Source organism: Rhinopithecus roxellana, chromosome 16 (assembly GCF_007565055.1).
Source record: "Rhinopithecus roxellana isolate Shanxi Qingling chromosome 16, ASM756505v1, whole genome shotgun sequence".
Lineage (NCBI taxonomy): Eukaryota > Metazoa > Chordata > Mammalia > Primates > Cercopithecidae > Rhinopithecus > Rhinopithecus roxellana.
The window spans coordinates 25,041,859-25,057,691 of NC_044564.1; the positions used below are offsets into that span (position 1 = coordinate 25,041,859).

The following is a 15,833-nucleotide window of genomic DNA, read 5'->3' on the forward strand; positions in this document are numbered from 1 at the left end:
CCTTGGACTTCCCTCTTCTATTTTCAAAGCAATGTCAATGTCTCATTTTTCTGGGCCCTTCTTCCAAAGTCACATCTCCTCTAACTAATTTTATGCCTCCCTCTTACACTATTAAGGACTCTTGTGATTACATTGGGCTCCCCTGGATAATCCAGAATAATCTCCCTATTTTAAGGTCAGCTGATTAACAACTTTAACTTCTCTTTGACATAGAACCTAAAATTCACAGGTTCCAGGGATTAGCATGTGAACATTTTGGGGGAACCATTATTCTACCTACCTCAGCCTTGTTTTGATGAAGAATAGAGCACAAAAATTAGGCCACAGGGTCAGGCGCAGTGGCTTACGCCTGTAATCCCAGCACTTTGGGAGGCCGAGGCGGGCAGATCATGAGGTCAGGAGATCGAGACCACCCTAGCTAACACGGTGAAACCCCGTCTCTACTAAAAATAAAAAAATTAGCTGGGCGTGGTGGCGGGCACCTGTAGTCCCAGCTACTCAGGAGGCTGAGGCATGAGAATGGCGTGAACATAGAAGGCGGAGCTTGCAGTGAGCTGAGATGGCGCCACTGCACTCCAGCCTGGGCGACAGAGCAAGACTCCGTCTCAAAAAAAAAAAAAAAAAATTAGGCCACAGAAGTATGTTACTTGGTTCAGAGCATAATACATATTTAAAAAACAAACAAAAAAACACAACCTTCTTAAGTAGTGGAATGAACTGAACAGATTTGCATTTCAAAATGACATATTATTAGAAAACAGGCATCCAAATTGACACAGACAATTGATTTGACAAAATCTAACACTCTTGGCCGAGCGCGGTGGCTCAAGCCTATAATCCCAGCACTTTGGGAGGCCGAGACAGGCGGATCACGAGGTCAGGAGATCGAGACCATCCTGGCTAACACGGTGAAACCCCATCTCTACTAAAAAATACAAAAAAATTAGCCGGGCGAGGTGGCGGGCACCTGTAGTCCCAGCTACTCGGGAGGCTGAGGCAGGAGAATGGCGTGAACCCGGGAGGCGGAGCTTGCAGTGAGCTGAGATCTGGCCACAGCACTCCAGCCTGGGCAGCAGAGCGAGACTCCGTCTCAAAAACAAAAACAAAAACAAAAACAAACAAACAAACAAACAAAAAATCTAACACTCTTTCATGAGAAAAACAATCAGAAAGCTATGACTAGATGGGAATTATCTTAACATGATAAAGGGCATTTATTAAAAACCCACAGCTGCCAGGCGCTGTGGCTCACGCCTGTAATCCCAGGACTTTGGAAGACCGAGGCAGGCAGATCACCAGGTCAGGAGATCAAGACCATCCTGGCTAACACAATGAAACCCCATCTCTACTAAAAATACAAAAAATTAGCCGGGCGTGGTGGCAGGTGCCTGTAGTCCCAGCTACTCGGGAGGCTGAGGCAGGAAAATGGCGCGAACCCGGGAAGCGGAGCTTGCAGTGAGCCAAGATCGTGCCACTGCACTTCAGCCTGGGCAACAGAGCGAGACTCGGTCTCAAAAAAAAAAGAAAGAAAGAAAGAAAACTACAAAACAGTGCTCAAATAAATTTTAAAAGACCTGAAAAACCGTAGAGTTGTGATATTAAGATGGTTCTATTCCCCAATTTGATTTACAGATTCATTCAATACAATCCTTATCAAATCCTACTTCCCGTTTTACAGTTATTGACAAGGTAATCCTAAAATTCACACAGCAATTTAAGGGACCCAAAGAGCCAAAACAATTTGGAAAAAGAAAAGGTTGAAGGATTCACACTTCCTAATTTTAAAAATTACTACAGAGACAACCATGTTGTTCAGTACTGGCATAATGACAGACATATAAGGCAATGGAACATAATTTAGAAGTGAGAGTCCAGAAATAATCCAATACATTGATGGCCAATTGATTTTGACAAGGATGCCAAGTCCATTCAATGGGGAAAAAAACAGACTCTTCAATAAATGGTGGTGGGACAACTGGATTTCTACAAACAAAAAAATGCAACTGAACTCCTACCTTATGTCATATACAAAAATTAACTGAAAACAGATCAAAGACTTGGAAATAACTGCACTTCATTAAAATGGAAAACTTTTATGCATCTAAAGGACATTATCAAGAAAGTGAAAAGGCAACCTATAGAATGGGAGAAAACATTTGCAAATCATATATCTGATAAGGCTTTAATATATATAATATATAAGGAATTCCTAAAACTCAGTAACAAAAAGATATCCATTTCAATAATAGGGAAGGCCAGGTGCAGTGGCTCATGCCTGTAATTCCACCACTGTGGGAGGCTGAGCAGGGAGGACTCCTTGAGGCCAGGAGTTCAAGACCAGCCTGGGTGACATAAAGAGACAAGATCTCACTCTGTCTCTCAGCCTGGAGTGCAGTGGTGCAATCTCAGCTCACTGCAGCCTCTACCTCCCAGGCTCAAGTGATCCTTCCACTTCAGCCTCCCAAGTGGCTGGGACCACAGATGAGAGCCACCAAATGTGGATAATTTTTAATTTTTTTTTTTTTTTTTTTTTTTTTTTTTTTTTTTTTTTTTGAGACGGAGTCTCGCTCTGTCGCCCAGGCTGGAGTGCAGTGGCCAGATCTCAGCTCACTGCAAGCTCCGCCTCCCGGGTTTACACCATTCTCCTGCCTCAGCCTCCAGAGTAGCTGGGACTACAGGCACCCGCCACCACGCCCAGCTAGTTTTTTGTATTTTTTTAGTAGAGACGGGGTTTCACCGTGTTAGCCAGGATGGTCTCGATCTTCTGACCTCGTGATCCGCCCATCTCAGCTTCCCAAAGTGCTGGGATTACAGGCTTGAGCCACCGTGCCCAGCCTAAATTTTTTTATAGAGATGGAGTTGCGCTGTTACTCAGGCTTGTCTTGACTCCTGAGCTCAAGCAATCCTTCCACCTTGGCCACACAAACTGCTGAGATTACAGGTGTGAGCCACCACACCTGGCCCCCCAAAATTTTACGAATTAGTCAGGTGTGGTGGCACACACTTGTAGTCCCAGCTACTTGGGAGGCTGACATGGGAGGACTGCTTGAGCCCAGGAGTTTGAGGCTGCAGTGAGCCGTGATTGGGCCACTCCAGCCTGGAACAGAGCAAGACCCCATTCCCCAAAAATAAACGAAAAATTAAAAATGAGCTAGGACAGACATTTCTCCAAAGAAGATATACAAATGGCCAATAAGCACATGAAAAGATGCTCAACATAAGCCATGTGGGTAATGCAAAGCAAAACCACAATAAGCTACCACTTCACACCAACTTAGGATAGCTATATTTTATCCTACTTTTCTTAATATAGAGATGGGGATCTTGCTATGTTGCTCAGGCTGGCCTCAAACTCCTAGCCTCAAGCAATCCTCCTGCCTTGACCTTTAAAGTGCTGAAATTACAGATGTGAGCCACTGCACCTAGCCTTTTTTTAAAAAAAGGAAAATAACAAGTGTTGGTAAGGATGTAAAGAAACTGGAACACACACTGCTGGTGGGAATGTAAACAGTTCAGCTGCTATGGGAAAAAAGTTTGACAGTCCATTTAAAAGATGGCTGGGCACAGTGGATCACATGCCTGTAATCCCAGCACTAATAGGAAAATGGGTTAAAAAAAGAAGAAAGAAAAAGTCAGCTGGGTGCAGTGGCTCACACCTGTAATCCCAGCAGTCTGGGAGGCCAAGGCACGTGAATCACTTGATGCCAGGAGTTCTAGATCAGCCTGACAAAATCCCGTCTCTACTAAAAATGCAAAAAATAGCTGGGTGTGGTGGTGCACATTTGTAATCCCTGCTACTTGGGTGGTAGGGGCATGAGAATAGCTTGGACCCAGGAGGCAGAGGTTGCAGTGAACTGAGATCCTGACACTGCACCCCAGCCTGGGCAACAGAGCGAGACTCTGTCTCAAAAAATTAATATATAAATACATAAATAAAAATTAAACACAGAATTCTCATTTAACCCCACAATTGCACTCCTAGGTATGTAACCCAAAGAACTGAAAACAGGTACTCAAGAAGTACATGCACATGCGTGTTCAGAGCAGCACTATTCACATATACAAAAGGGAAAAATAATCCAATGTGTGTCCATCAAAAGATGAATGTAGAAACAAATTGTGGTATATCTACATAATGCAATATTCTTCAGCCATGAAGAGGAATGAAGTACTGATATATACTACAAGGTGGATGAATCTCCAAAATATTGTGCTGAGTGAAACATACTATATGACTCTATTTATACTAAATATCCAGAATATGTAAATCTATAGAGACAGAAAGCAGATTAGTGGTTGCCAGAGATTAAGGGAATATGGGAACAGAGAGAAATTACTTAATATGTAGTGTATTTTAAGTTGGAGTGATGGAAATGCTTTGCCACTACAGAGGTATTAATAGTAGTTGTACAACATTATGAACGTACTTAATGCTATTGAATTGTTTGATTATTTATTTATGAATAAATGAACAATACAGTCTTGCTCTGTGACCCAGGCTGTTACAGTAGCATGATTATAGCTCAATGCAACTTCGAACTCTTGGGCTCCAGGGATCTCCCTGACAATTGTTTACTTTAAATGATTAATGTTATGTATGTGAATTTCAACTCAATAAATTCTTTTTTTGGGAGGGGAAGTTATTGGACTCTAGAATGGGGATTCTAAAAGATAAAATGAAGAATTATCTAGCCTACACCCCATCCAAATCCAATTAAATAACAATTTCCAGGGTTCTTTTTAATAACTTCTCCACATGATTCTGATATATGGCCAAATTTGGGCATGTCAATACTTAGGAAACCTTTTCCCTATACCTTAAAATGTTAAGAGAAAATGCGTAAGATCTGTAAATCCAAGAATTACATAAATATGCATAAAATTCTGCTTGTGACAAGTTATTTACACACCAGAGCTCAGCTCTGAAAAGTACAAATTGGCCGGGCGCGGTGGCTCACGCCTGTAATCCCAGCACTTTGGGAGGCCGAGACGGGCGGATCACGAGGTCAGGAGATCGAGACCATCCTGGCTAACACGGTGAAACCCCGTCTCTACTAAAAATACAAAAACTAGCCGGGCGAGGTGGCGGGCGCCTGTAGTCCCAGCTACTCGGGAGGCTGAGGCAGGAGAATGGCGTAAACCCGGGAGGCGGAGCTTGCAGTGAGCTGAGATCTGGCCACTGCACTCCAGTCCGGGCGATAGAGCGAGACTCCGCCTCAAAAAAAAAAAAAAAAAAGTACAAATTTAGTGGCCTAAATACTAACATGTTCTAAATGATGGCTAATGTACCATAAAGATAAGCCTATAATGTATATTCCCATAGAGCAACTTATCTTTTCAAAAAAGCTCCATCCTATGTTCTACAACACACTAGTAACTATTAATAAAATAATCATCAACTTTTCTCTGAACTTTCCCCTCAATTTTGTAATGAACCCAAAACTGCTCTAAAAATTAATGTCTATTATTAAAAATGTTTAAGTACTAAGGAACAGTGAAATTCTATGTGTTGCCGTATCTGTAAAGTCTGTAGTAAAGAAAGTGTTATATGAACTCTCATTGTAATAGTTTGTGAAAAATATGGTGCTCATTACTTGTCTACTTTTTAACAATATGACCAGAATGTAACCAGTAACATATATATTAAGGCTCACTAAACACAGTGCAAAGCAGAAAGGAAACAGATTGTGTAGTACAATCACTGATGACAAATTCCTATCAAATTTCCTTAGTTTTCCCTTGATACTAATGAATTTCACAAACATGGTAATGATGAAAATATAAATATATATACACACACACATACATATACACAGTTCACTGCAGCCTCAACCTTCGAGGCTCAAGTGACGCTCTCACCTCAGCCTTCCAAGTAGCTGGGACTACAGGCATGTGCCACTATGCTTGGCGAACCTGCCTCAGCTTCCCCAAATGCTGGGATTATAGGCATAAGAAACTGTGCCCAGCCAACAACAACAAAAGTTTTGCAGCTTTAACTCAAAGGAGAAGACAACTTTAAAATAAATTCACTCATGTAACACAGCAGTTATTTACAACTTTTGGGGGCTGCAGTAATTTATCTATACATATATTTAACAAACTGTGACCAAAGCACTTGTCTTTTTTTTATTTTTTTATTTTTGAGACAGAGTCTCACTCTGTTGCCCAGGCTGGAGTGCAGTGGTGCGATCTTGGCTCACTGCAACCTCCGCCTCCTGGGTTCAAGCGATTCTCATGCCTCAGCCTCTCGAGCAACTGGGATTACAGGTATGCACCACCATGCCCAGCTAATTTTTTCTATTTTCAGTAGAGGTGGGGTTTCACTGTGTTGGCCAGGCTAGTCCTAAAGTCCTGGCCTCAAATGATCTGCCTATCTTGGCCTCCCAAAGTGCTAGGATTACAGGCGTGAGCCACCACACCTGACCACGCCTGTCTTTTTAAAAACATGACATAAGAGCCGGGTGCAGTGGCTCATGCCTGTAATCCCAGCACTTTGGGAGGCAGAGGCAGGTGGATCACGAAGTCAGGAGTTCGAGACCAGCCTGGCCAAGATGGTAAAACCCCGTCTCTACTAAAAATACAAAAATTAGCCAGGCACGGTGGCGGGCACCTGTAATCTCAGCTACTCAGAAGGCTGAGGCAGGAGAATCGCCTGAACCCGGGAGGCAGGGGTTGCAGTGAGCCGAGATCGCGCCATTGCACTCTAGCCTGGGTGACAGAGCAAGACTCCATCTCAAAACAACAACAATAAAAACATGACATAAAAAACTATTTTCAGCCAGATGGGGTCTCTAGATCTCTATTACCACAAATACCAACACTGGCCCTCAAAAATTTCAATTCTGATACCATTTCCATACTGCTGTGAAGGTTAATAATCACGTGAGAAGAGTTTCTTGTGATTCCTTTGACAACATCAAATTTACTTCCTAAATATGATTTTTCACTTCTTCCCCTACCCCCACCCTCCCCACAAGACGGCGTCTTGCTCTGTTGTTCAGGCTGGAGTGCAGTGGCACGATCTCAGCTCACTGCAACCTCCGCCTACTGGGTTCAAGCAATTCTCTTGCCTCAGCCTCCTGAGTAGCTAGGATTACAGGCACCCGTCACCACGCCTGGTTAATTTTTGTATTTTTAGTAGAGACAGAGTTCTACCATGTTGGCCAGGCTGGTTTCAAACTGCTGACCTCGTGATCTGCCTGCCTCGGCCTCACAAAGTGCTGGGATTAATCACAGGCATATGAGCCACTGAGCCTGGCCTTAGCTCGATCTCAGCTCACTGCAACCTCCGCCTCCTGGGTTCAAGCCGATTCTCCTGCCTCATCCTGCTGAGTAGCTGGGATTACAGGCGCATGACCACACCCGGCCGATGTTTGTATTTTTAGTAGAGACGGGGTTTCACCATGTTGACCAGGCTATATAATTTTATCAATCCCAACACTTTGGGAGGCTGAGGCAGGTGGATCACCTGAGGTCAGGAATTCGAGACCAGCCTGGCCAATGTGGTGAACCCCCCCTCCCCCCCCACTAAAAATATAAAATTAGCCAGGTGTGGTGGCACAAGCCTGTAATCCCAGTTACTTGGAAGGCTCAGGCAGGAGAATCGCTTGAACCTGGGAGGTGGAGGATGCAGTGAGCCAAGATCATGCCATTGCACTACTCCGTCTCAAAAAAAAAAAAAAAACCAAAATACAAAAAAAAAAAAAAAAAAAACCATTCTGTAATCTTTTTCGTTGCAATATGGTTTTGCAGTGGTCTCATTTTTTCATAGCAGCATCCCAAGCATTGAAATTGCTTTAGATTTTTGCCATCTTAGTCATGCATCAGTTCTTTTTTTTGGCCCTGTGGATGTTGGAAGTACCTTTGCTCCAGAAACTGAGCTAACATCACCTTTAAATTGCTTTTATTTTATTTATTTATTTGTTATTTTGAGAGAGAATCTCTGTCACCCAGGCTGGAGTGCAGGGGGGCGATTTTGGCTAACTGAAACCTCCACCTCTTGGGTTCAAGCGATTCTCCTGTCTTGGCTTCCTGGGTAGCTGGGACTGGAGGTGTGCACCACCACACCCGGCTAATTTTTGTATTTTTAGTAGAGACAGTGTTTCACCATGTTGGCCAGACTGGCCTCGAACTTCTGACCCCAAGTGATCCACCTGCCTTGGCCTCCCAAAGTGCTGGGATTACAGGGTGAGCCACTATTCCCGGCCACCTTTAAATTGCTTTTAGGCAAGAAATGGAGAACCCACTCTAGGGTCTTGAATTTGGAGTTCAATTCCATATAAATGAACACACTGGGGTAGCTGTGTCATTTTCCACAGTCTGTTTTTTATATAAGACATCTTAATTTTTCTTTTTCAGACAGAACAGACTGGTACGAAATGATATATAGTTTTCTTTTTAGAAATAAGCTTTCTAAATATTAATATTTGACACAATATAAATAAACAGTGAATACACTGTTCTGTGTAACAATATTATCTTCCTTTTGGAAGGAAGGAAAGAGTCTGTAGAAATAATTCTGTAGAAATAATTCATTGTTTCCTAAGTTCAAACTGAGTTCAGTATGCACAGAAGTATTTTGATATCTGTCTTAGTACATTTGGGTTGCTACAGCAAAATAACTTAGACTGGGTAATATACTAACAACAGAAATTTATTGCTCACAATTCTGGAGGCTGCGAAGTCCAAGACCAAGCCACCAGCACATTTGGTCTGTTGAGGGCTTTTCACAGATGGCGCCTGTTTTGTTGCATCCTTATGGGAGAAGAGGCAAGGCAGTTCTCTCTTGCCTCTTTCATAAGGATGCTAATACCATTCATGGGTGACACCAAAATCCAGACCCTAACAATGTTCCCATCTAATAATTAAAGGTTTTTGCCTTTACAATTATGTAGTGTATATATAGATATTAGATGGCAAGAGAGAAGTGAGAAGGACCAAGCTTTTGTCTTGCAATTGACAGCTAACTACTTTTGTTTTTGTTTTTTTGAGATGGAGTCTCGCTCTGTCACCCAAGCTGGAGTGTGGTGGTGTGATCTTGGCTCACTGCAACCTCCACCTCCCTTCAAGCAATTTTTCTGCCCAAACCTCCTGAGTAGCTGGCACTACAGGCGTGCACCACCACGCCTGGCTAAGTTTTGTATTTTTAGTAAAGACGGGGTTTCACTATACTGGCCTGGCTGGTCTGGAACTCCTGATCGTGATCCTCCTATCTCAGCCTCCCAAAGTGCTGGGGTTACAGGCGTAAGCCACCGCACCCAGCAGAGAGTTAATTACTCTTAAAGCCATATACATACTGTTGCCATCTCAGTTATCTAATTCCCAAACATCTCTCAAAAAAGAAACAAACAAAAAAAATAGGATAAAGGAGTCTTTGACAGGAACAAAGTGTAGGTAAGCAATTACACTCCCCTTTCCACTTTTTTTTTCAGTACATAGGCTATTTAGTTCTTTCGAGATTTACCATTAGATCATGAAATACAATTTTCCCCCATATTCATAATGAATTTTTCTACAATAAAATGCATACATATCCCATAAATGTGTAGGTATTTTTCAAACACAAATGTTTTGTTTTTAAAGAAGTGACAGGCCGAGTGCGGTGGCTCACGCCTGTAATCTCAGCACTTTGGGAGGCTGAGGTGAGGAGTTGGAGACTGGCAGATACAGAGAATCACAACTTATCAGAGCAGAAACCCAGGAGGAGAAAATTCCATCAGTCCCGGCGTACAAAAACCTGAACTATATAATTGACAAAATGCTAGAGGCCCAGTATAGACAAACCTCAGAGTAAAAAACTCCAGTCCCTTTAGTTAGTGGGTACCCCTGTATTTTTTTGAGTTTTACCTCCTAGAGTTCTACCAGGTTTTCACAGTGACTATAGGTCAAACAACCCCTTGTGTTCTGGCAGCAGGAGGGGAAAGGAAACCACTTTAAAATAAGTCAGGGCTGGGTGCGGTGGCTCACACCTGTAATCCCAGAACTTTGGGAGGTCGAGGCAGGCAGACCACTTGAGGTCAGGAGTTTGAGATCAGCCTAGCCAACACATCAAAACCCCATCTCTACTAAAACCACAAAAATTAGCCAGCCTCCCAGCTACTCAGGAGGCTGAGGCATGAGAATTGCTTGAACCCAGGAGGCAGAGGTTGCAGTGAACCAAGACTGCTCCACTGCACTACAGACTGGGAGACAGAGCAAGACTCTGTCTCAAAAAAAAAAAAAAAAAAAAAAAAGTCAGAATGTTCTGTTCTTTTTAACAAGGTCTGTCCTCAGGAGAAATTACTTAACTACAAACCTGCCCAAGTTTTATCACAGCCTATATGACCTGGAAGAAGTGTAAAGCCCAACTCCAGCCACGTCAAGCCATCTAGAAATGGACGGAGCTGGCAGGCAGAAAATAAGTAAAGACATAGCTGAACTCAGCAACACCATTCGTCAAGTGTATATAATGAGCATTATAGACTACTACACCCGTAACTGCAGATTACACGTTGTTCTTGAGCTCACATGAAACTTGCATGAAGATATACTACATCTTGACAAATATTTAAAAATAGAAATCATACAATGTCTGCTTTCAGATCACAGTGGAATTTAACTGGAAGTCCCCAACAGAAAGATACCTGCAAAATCCCCAAAACATTTGGAGATTTAAAAACACACTTATAGAATAGTAGGCCGGGCACAGTGGCTCACGCCTTAATCCCAGAACTTTGGGAGGCCAAGGTGGGTGGATCACGAGGTCAGGAGTTCAAGACCAGCTTGGCCAACATGGTGAAACCCCATCTCTACTAAAAATACAAAAATGAGCTGGGCATGGTGGCATGTGCTTGTAATCCCAGCTACTCGGGAGGCTGAAGCAGGAGAATTGCTTGAACCGGGAGGCAGGAGGCAGAGGTAGCAGTGAGCAAGACTGTGCCACTGCACTCCAGCCTGAGCTACAGAGCGAGACTGTCTCAAAAACAAATAAACAAACAAACAAAACACACACACTTCTAGAATAGTAAAGAGTAGCCTCAAAAGAAAAAAACTAGTGGACCCTAATATATCATCCTGAGAAACAGAATGCATTATTTTAGTATCCTTATGGATTAGCCCAAAGCTAAGTACGTTTCATCAACAAAAGCTAGAAATGCTTTCCCCAGGCATGTGCACTTGTCTAGTAGAAGAACCTCACATTGAATTTATTCCAAAAGAGGCTCTCAAATGTTCAGCAGCAATTCCTAAAATGAGGTCAGTCCAAATGTAATGGGATAAATCCTGCTCCCCCCACCAAAAGCTGAATCTCTTATCATAGGAACAGGTGACCCTTGCTGTGAAGTTAGAGGATAGGCATACAAATAAATGTATATGACATTATCTACTAACTTTTTTAAATGAATGTGTTAAACACGTGTATTATAACTCTAGCAATGAGCAGCAAAAGTCTAAAGTCCAAATCCTTAACTGGAATATACACAAGGTATTTTAAAACTACACTAATGTTAAATAATTAATCCAGAAACTGTTAACTGAAGTGCAAAATCATTAATATTTCTCTATGGCTACAACAGCCAAACTATCAAAGTGTGCTGGGACAGACAGGCTATTTTATTTAAAAAAAAATTTTTTTTTATTATTATTATACTTTAAGTTCTAGGGTACATGTGCATAATGTGCAGGTTTGTTACATATGTATACTTGTGCCATGTTGGTGTGCTGCACCCATCAACTCGTCAGCACCCATCAACTCGTCATTTACATCAGGTATAACTCCCAATGCAATCCTTCCCCCCTCTCCCCTCCCCATGATAGGCCCCAGTGTGTGATGTTCCCCTTCCTGAGTCCAAGTGATCTCATTGTTCAGTTCCCACCTATGAGTGAGAACATGCGGTGTTTGCTTTTCTGTTCTTGCGATAGTTTGCTGAGAATGATGGTTTCCAGCTGCATCCATGTCCCTACAAAGGACACAAACTCATCCTTTTTTATGGCTGCATAGCATTCTATGGTGTATATGTGCCACATTTTCTTAATCCAGTCCAGACAGGCTATTTTAAAGTACTCACTTAAAAAAAAAAAAATCTTCAGAGAAATTTATGATGGATGTCTCTTACCTCATAAATGTTGGGGTGCCACATTTTGGTCAAGAATCTGAAGGTAGGTGGTGAATAGGGGTAGTCAATAGGAAATTTAATATGTGCCTGAAAAGAAAAAAAATGAAATGCTGATAAATGAGACTATAACTTATTCATCTGCCTAATAATTCACCCTACTATACCCCACAGAAACAAAGCTCCTTTCACAGAGTAAACTCTTGAGATTAAAGTAGTTCAGACATACTTTGTTATCCCCAGTGCCAGGGTCATCAGTATGTTCTTACAGCACCCCTTCAAATATTTATAAAAGGTTATCTTTTTTTTTTTTTTCCCAGACGGAGTCTCACTCTGTTGCCAGGCTAGAGTGCAGTGACGTGACCTCAGCTCACTGCAACCTCTGCCTCCCGGGTTCAAGCGATTCTCCTGCCTCAGCCTCCTAAGTAGCTGGGACTACAGGCGTACGCCACCACGCCCAGGTAATTTTTGCATTTTTAGTAGAGACGGGTTTCACCATGTTGGCCAGGATGGTCTCAATCTCTTGACCTCGTGATCTACCTGCCTCAGCCTCCCAAAGTGCCTGGATTACAGGCGTGAGCCACCGCGCCCGGCCCCTATAAAAGGCTATTTTAAGTCGCCAAAACTCACACTCACTCACATACACATATATAAATACAGTTTTAACTTAGCTCACGAGTGAAAAACAATACTCTGTACAAATATATTTTATTTTTATAACAAAATAATCTAATTTTAGGGTACACAATATGGAACAATGGTGTTTTTCTTTTTACTCACATAATTTAACTGTCATTCTATCACCCAGAAATAATAAATGCTGACACTGCTGATTTCCCTTACAAAACTTATTTTTAAAAACTTCAACATACTGTATTTTGTATTCTGCTTTTTTCACCTATATCACATTGTAAACATTTTTTTTACATCATGAAATATTCTCTCTGCATGGGTGACTGATAGTATCTGCATTACACTCCATCAAATGTATACCTAGATGAACCATTTTATAAAACTATTTCCTTATTTTGGGCATTTGGGTTGTTTCTCACACCTTTGCTGTTATAAATCCTGCTGCAGTGAATGTCCTTTGCAGTATCCCCATATTTTAAGTATGAAGAAATCCAGAAAACCTGACAAGTTCTCTCTTCCATAAAAGCAATGGGAAAATTGCCAAAAATTGTAAGCATCAACATTTTCAGAATTCCAGAAAATAACCAGAGGCTTGCAACAATTCAAGGAGTAGATATTTAAAGAAAATGGCTGACATTCAGTAAGAACATCAAGCTACGTGGTTTTAACTTACCCTAATCCAATCTCCTATACTCTAGCTGTGCAGCATCCTTAAAACACATTCAAAGTAAAAACCAAGGAAGCTGACAGGCCCTGGAGAGGATAGAATGGCCTGGCATTTCGCCAAAGCCTTACTCCCAGAGAATTGTCATTAGTTGACCTTTCTAGTGGTTCCCTAGAAAACTCCACTTGCAAGGCTGTCTACATGTGATCGGATTTGGAGCTTGGCCAATGTGAAAATGTTTTCCCTGGTAGCTTTGTTGAAAACAATGGCAGGCAACTATTTAACCTTAAAGGTACCTAAGGCAGTGGAAAATACAAAACAGACTACCCAAAAAAACTTAAAGGAAAAGCTGGGCTGGGCTAAGAGTTGTCCGTATGGTTCTGAAAAGCTCTGACAAATTATTGTGAGTCTATAAGACCATGACAATGTTTAGGGCTATGCACATGCCCAGTGCTATGTGCATGCTCAGGAAAGCCCTAAGAAGGCCCTAACTTTATACCTCTGGCTTACCCTGAGAATGTATGCAACCAGAAAGTAAAGAGTTTGCAACTGCCTGTCTGAATTAAGTTGAAGGCATGCAATGACACATATGCAGAGCCTCTCCACAAATTCCAGTAACTGGTTCTAGAAAATCAAGGAAATCTCTGTTCAATCATTACCTGACCACTAAGCTGAGTGGAGAATTCACTGGCCACACATAACAAATAATACCACATTATATAATTAGGTAAGATAAGTCACTAAGCAAGTCAACAGTAATTACAACAGCAGCAGCAATGGTAACAACAAAAACCCTGGGGAAGAGGAGAATTGGATTTCTGCAGGTGTCACTGTATATTATTTAAATTTCTAGTTTTCAGTAAAATATTACAAGGTATGAAGTAAAACAAAAGTATGGTCCATACAACAGGACAAAAAAAAAACAATCAATAGAAACTGGAAACCTAAGTATTAAAGTTACTAGGCAAAGACTAAAAAAGCTTATCTTTAAACCTTTAAACATTTCAAAGGACTAAAGAAAATCATGGCTAAATAGCTTAAAGGAAAGCATGAGAATGGTATCTCACCCATAACTGAATATCAATAATGAGATAAATTATTTTTAAAAATCTACATAAAGTGGTGGCTCATGCCTGTAATCCCAACACTTTGGAAGGCTGAGGCAGGTGGATCCCTTGAGCCCAGAATTTCAGACAAGCCTAGGCAAGGTGGCGAGACCCTATCTCTACAAAAAATTTAAAAATCAGTCGGGTACGGTGGTGAATCTGTGGTCCCAGCTACATAAGAGGCCGAGGTGGGAGGATCACTTGAGCCCAGGAGGTTGGGGCTGCAGTGGGCTATGATCATACCACTGCACTCAGGGCTGGGCTACAGAGGAAGACCCTGTCTCAAAAAAAAAAAAAAGAAAAGAAAATAAAGGGGGTGGGTGTGGGAGGGGGAAGACGAGAGAGAGAGAGAGAGAGAGAGAGAGAGAGAGAGAGAGAGAGAGAGGGAGAGAGAGAGAGAGAGGGGGGGAGAGAGAGAGAGAGAGAGAGAGAGAGAGAGAGAGAGAGAGGGAGAGAGAGAGAGAGAGAGAGAGATTCTTAAGTTGTTAAGTACAAAAACTGTTGATTCTTTCAGACAGGGTCTTGCTCTACCACCCAGGCTAGACAGAGTGCGCTGGGTTATGGCTCACTGCAACCTTGACCTGGGCTCAAGTGATTCACCCACCTCAGCCTCCTGAGTAGATGGGACTACAAGCATGCACCACCATGCCCAGCTAATTTTTTTGTGGGGCTGGAGGTTTCATCATGTTGCCCAGGCTGGGTCTTAAACTCCTGAGCTCAAGCAATCCCCACGCCTCGGCCTCCCAAAGTGCTGGGATTTACAGGTGTAAGCCACCACACCTGGCCTGTTCATTCCTCTTCATGACTAAATTTAAAAAGTATAAAAGCTGAAATTTAAAAAAAAAAAAAAGGTGCTGAGCAACAGATTTGAGCAAGTAGAAGAAATAGGGAATTTGAAGATAGGTCAATTTATTGACCTTATTTTTATTTATTTATTTATTTATTTATTTTTTGAGACAGAGTCTCACTCTGTCACCAAGATGGAATGCAGTGGCGCGATCTCGGCTCACTGCAACCTCCACCTGCCAGGTTCAAGCAATCCTCCTGCCTCAGCCTCCCGGGTAGCTGGGACTACAGGGGCATGCCACCATGCCCAGCTAGTTTTTTGTAGTTTTTAGTAGAGACGGGGTTCTCACCATGTTGGCCAGGCTGATGTCGATCTCTTGACCTTGTGATCTGCCTGCCTCGGCCTCCCAAAGAGCTGGGATTACAGACGTAAGCCACCACACCCGGCCTTACTGACCTTATTCTTTTAAGGGGAGTAGTGGAAATCCCAATTTATAGCTGATTCATCAGGAGTATCGGTCTGCCATAGGCATCCGAAATGGAGGCAGTCTTTCT

At 42.2% G+C, this 15,833-nt stretch overlaps 1 protein-coding gene across 2 annotated transcripts in view; it reads right to left on the reverse strand.

The window, feature by feature from the left end:
- Nucleotides 1-15,833, reverse strand: part of UBE2R2 (ubiquitin conjugating enzyme E2 R2) — a 115,351-nt gene that overhangs the window by 20,247 nt on the left and 79,271 nt on the right. For both annotated transcript variants that reach the window (XM_010385757.2, XM_030919414.1), the window contains exon 2: nt 12,093-12,179. In XM_010385757.2, coding sequence (XP_010384059.1) covers nt 12,093-12,179 — 87 coding nt within the window. The remainder of the gene's footprint in view (nt 1-12,092; nt 12,180-15,833) is intronic.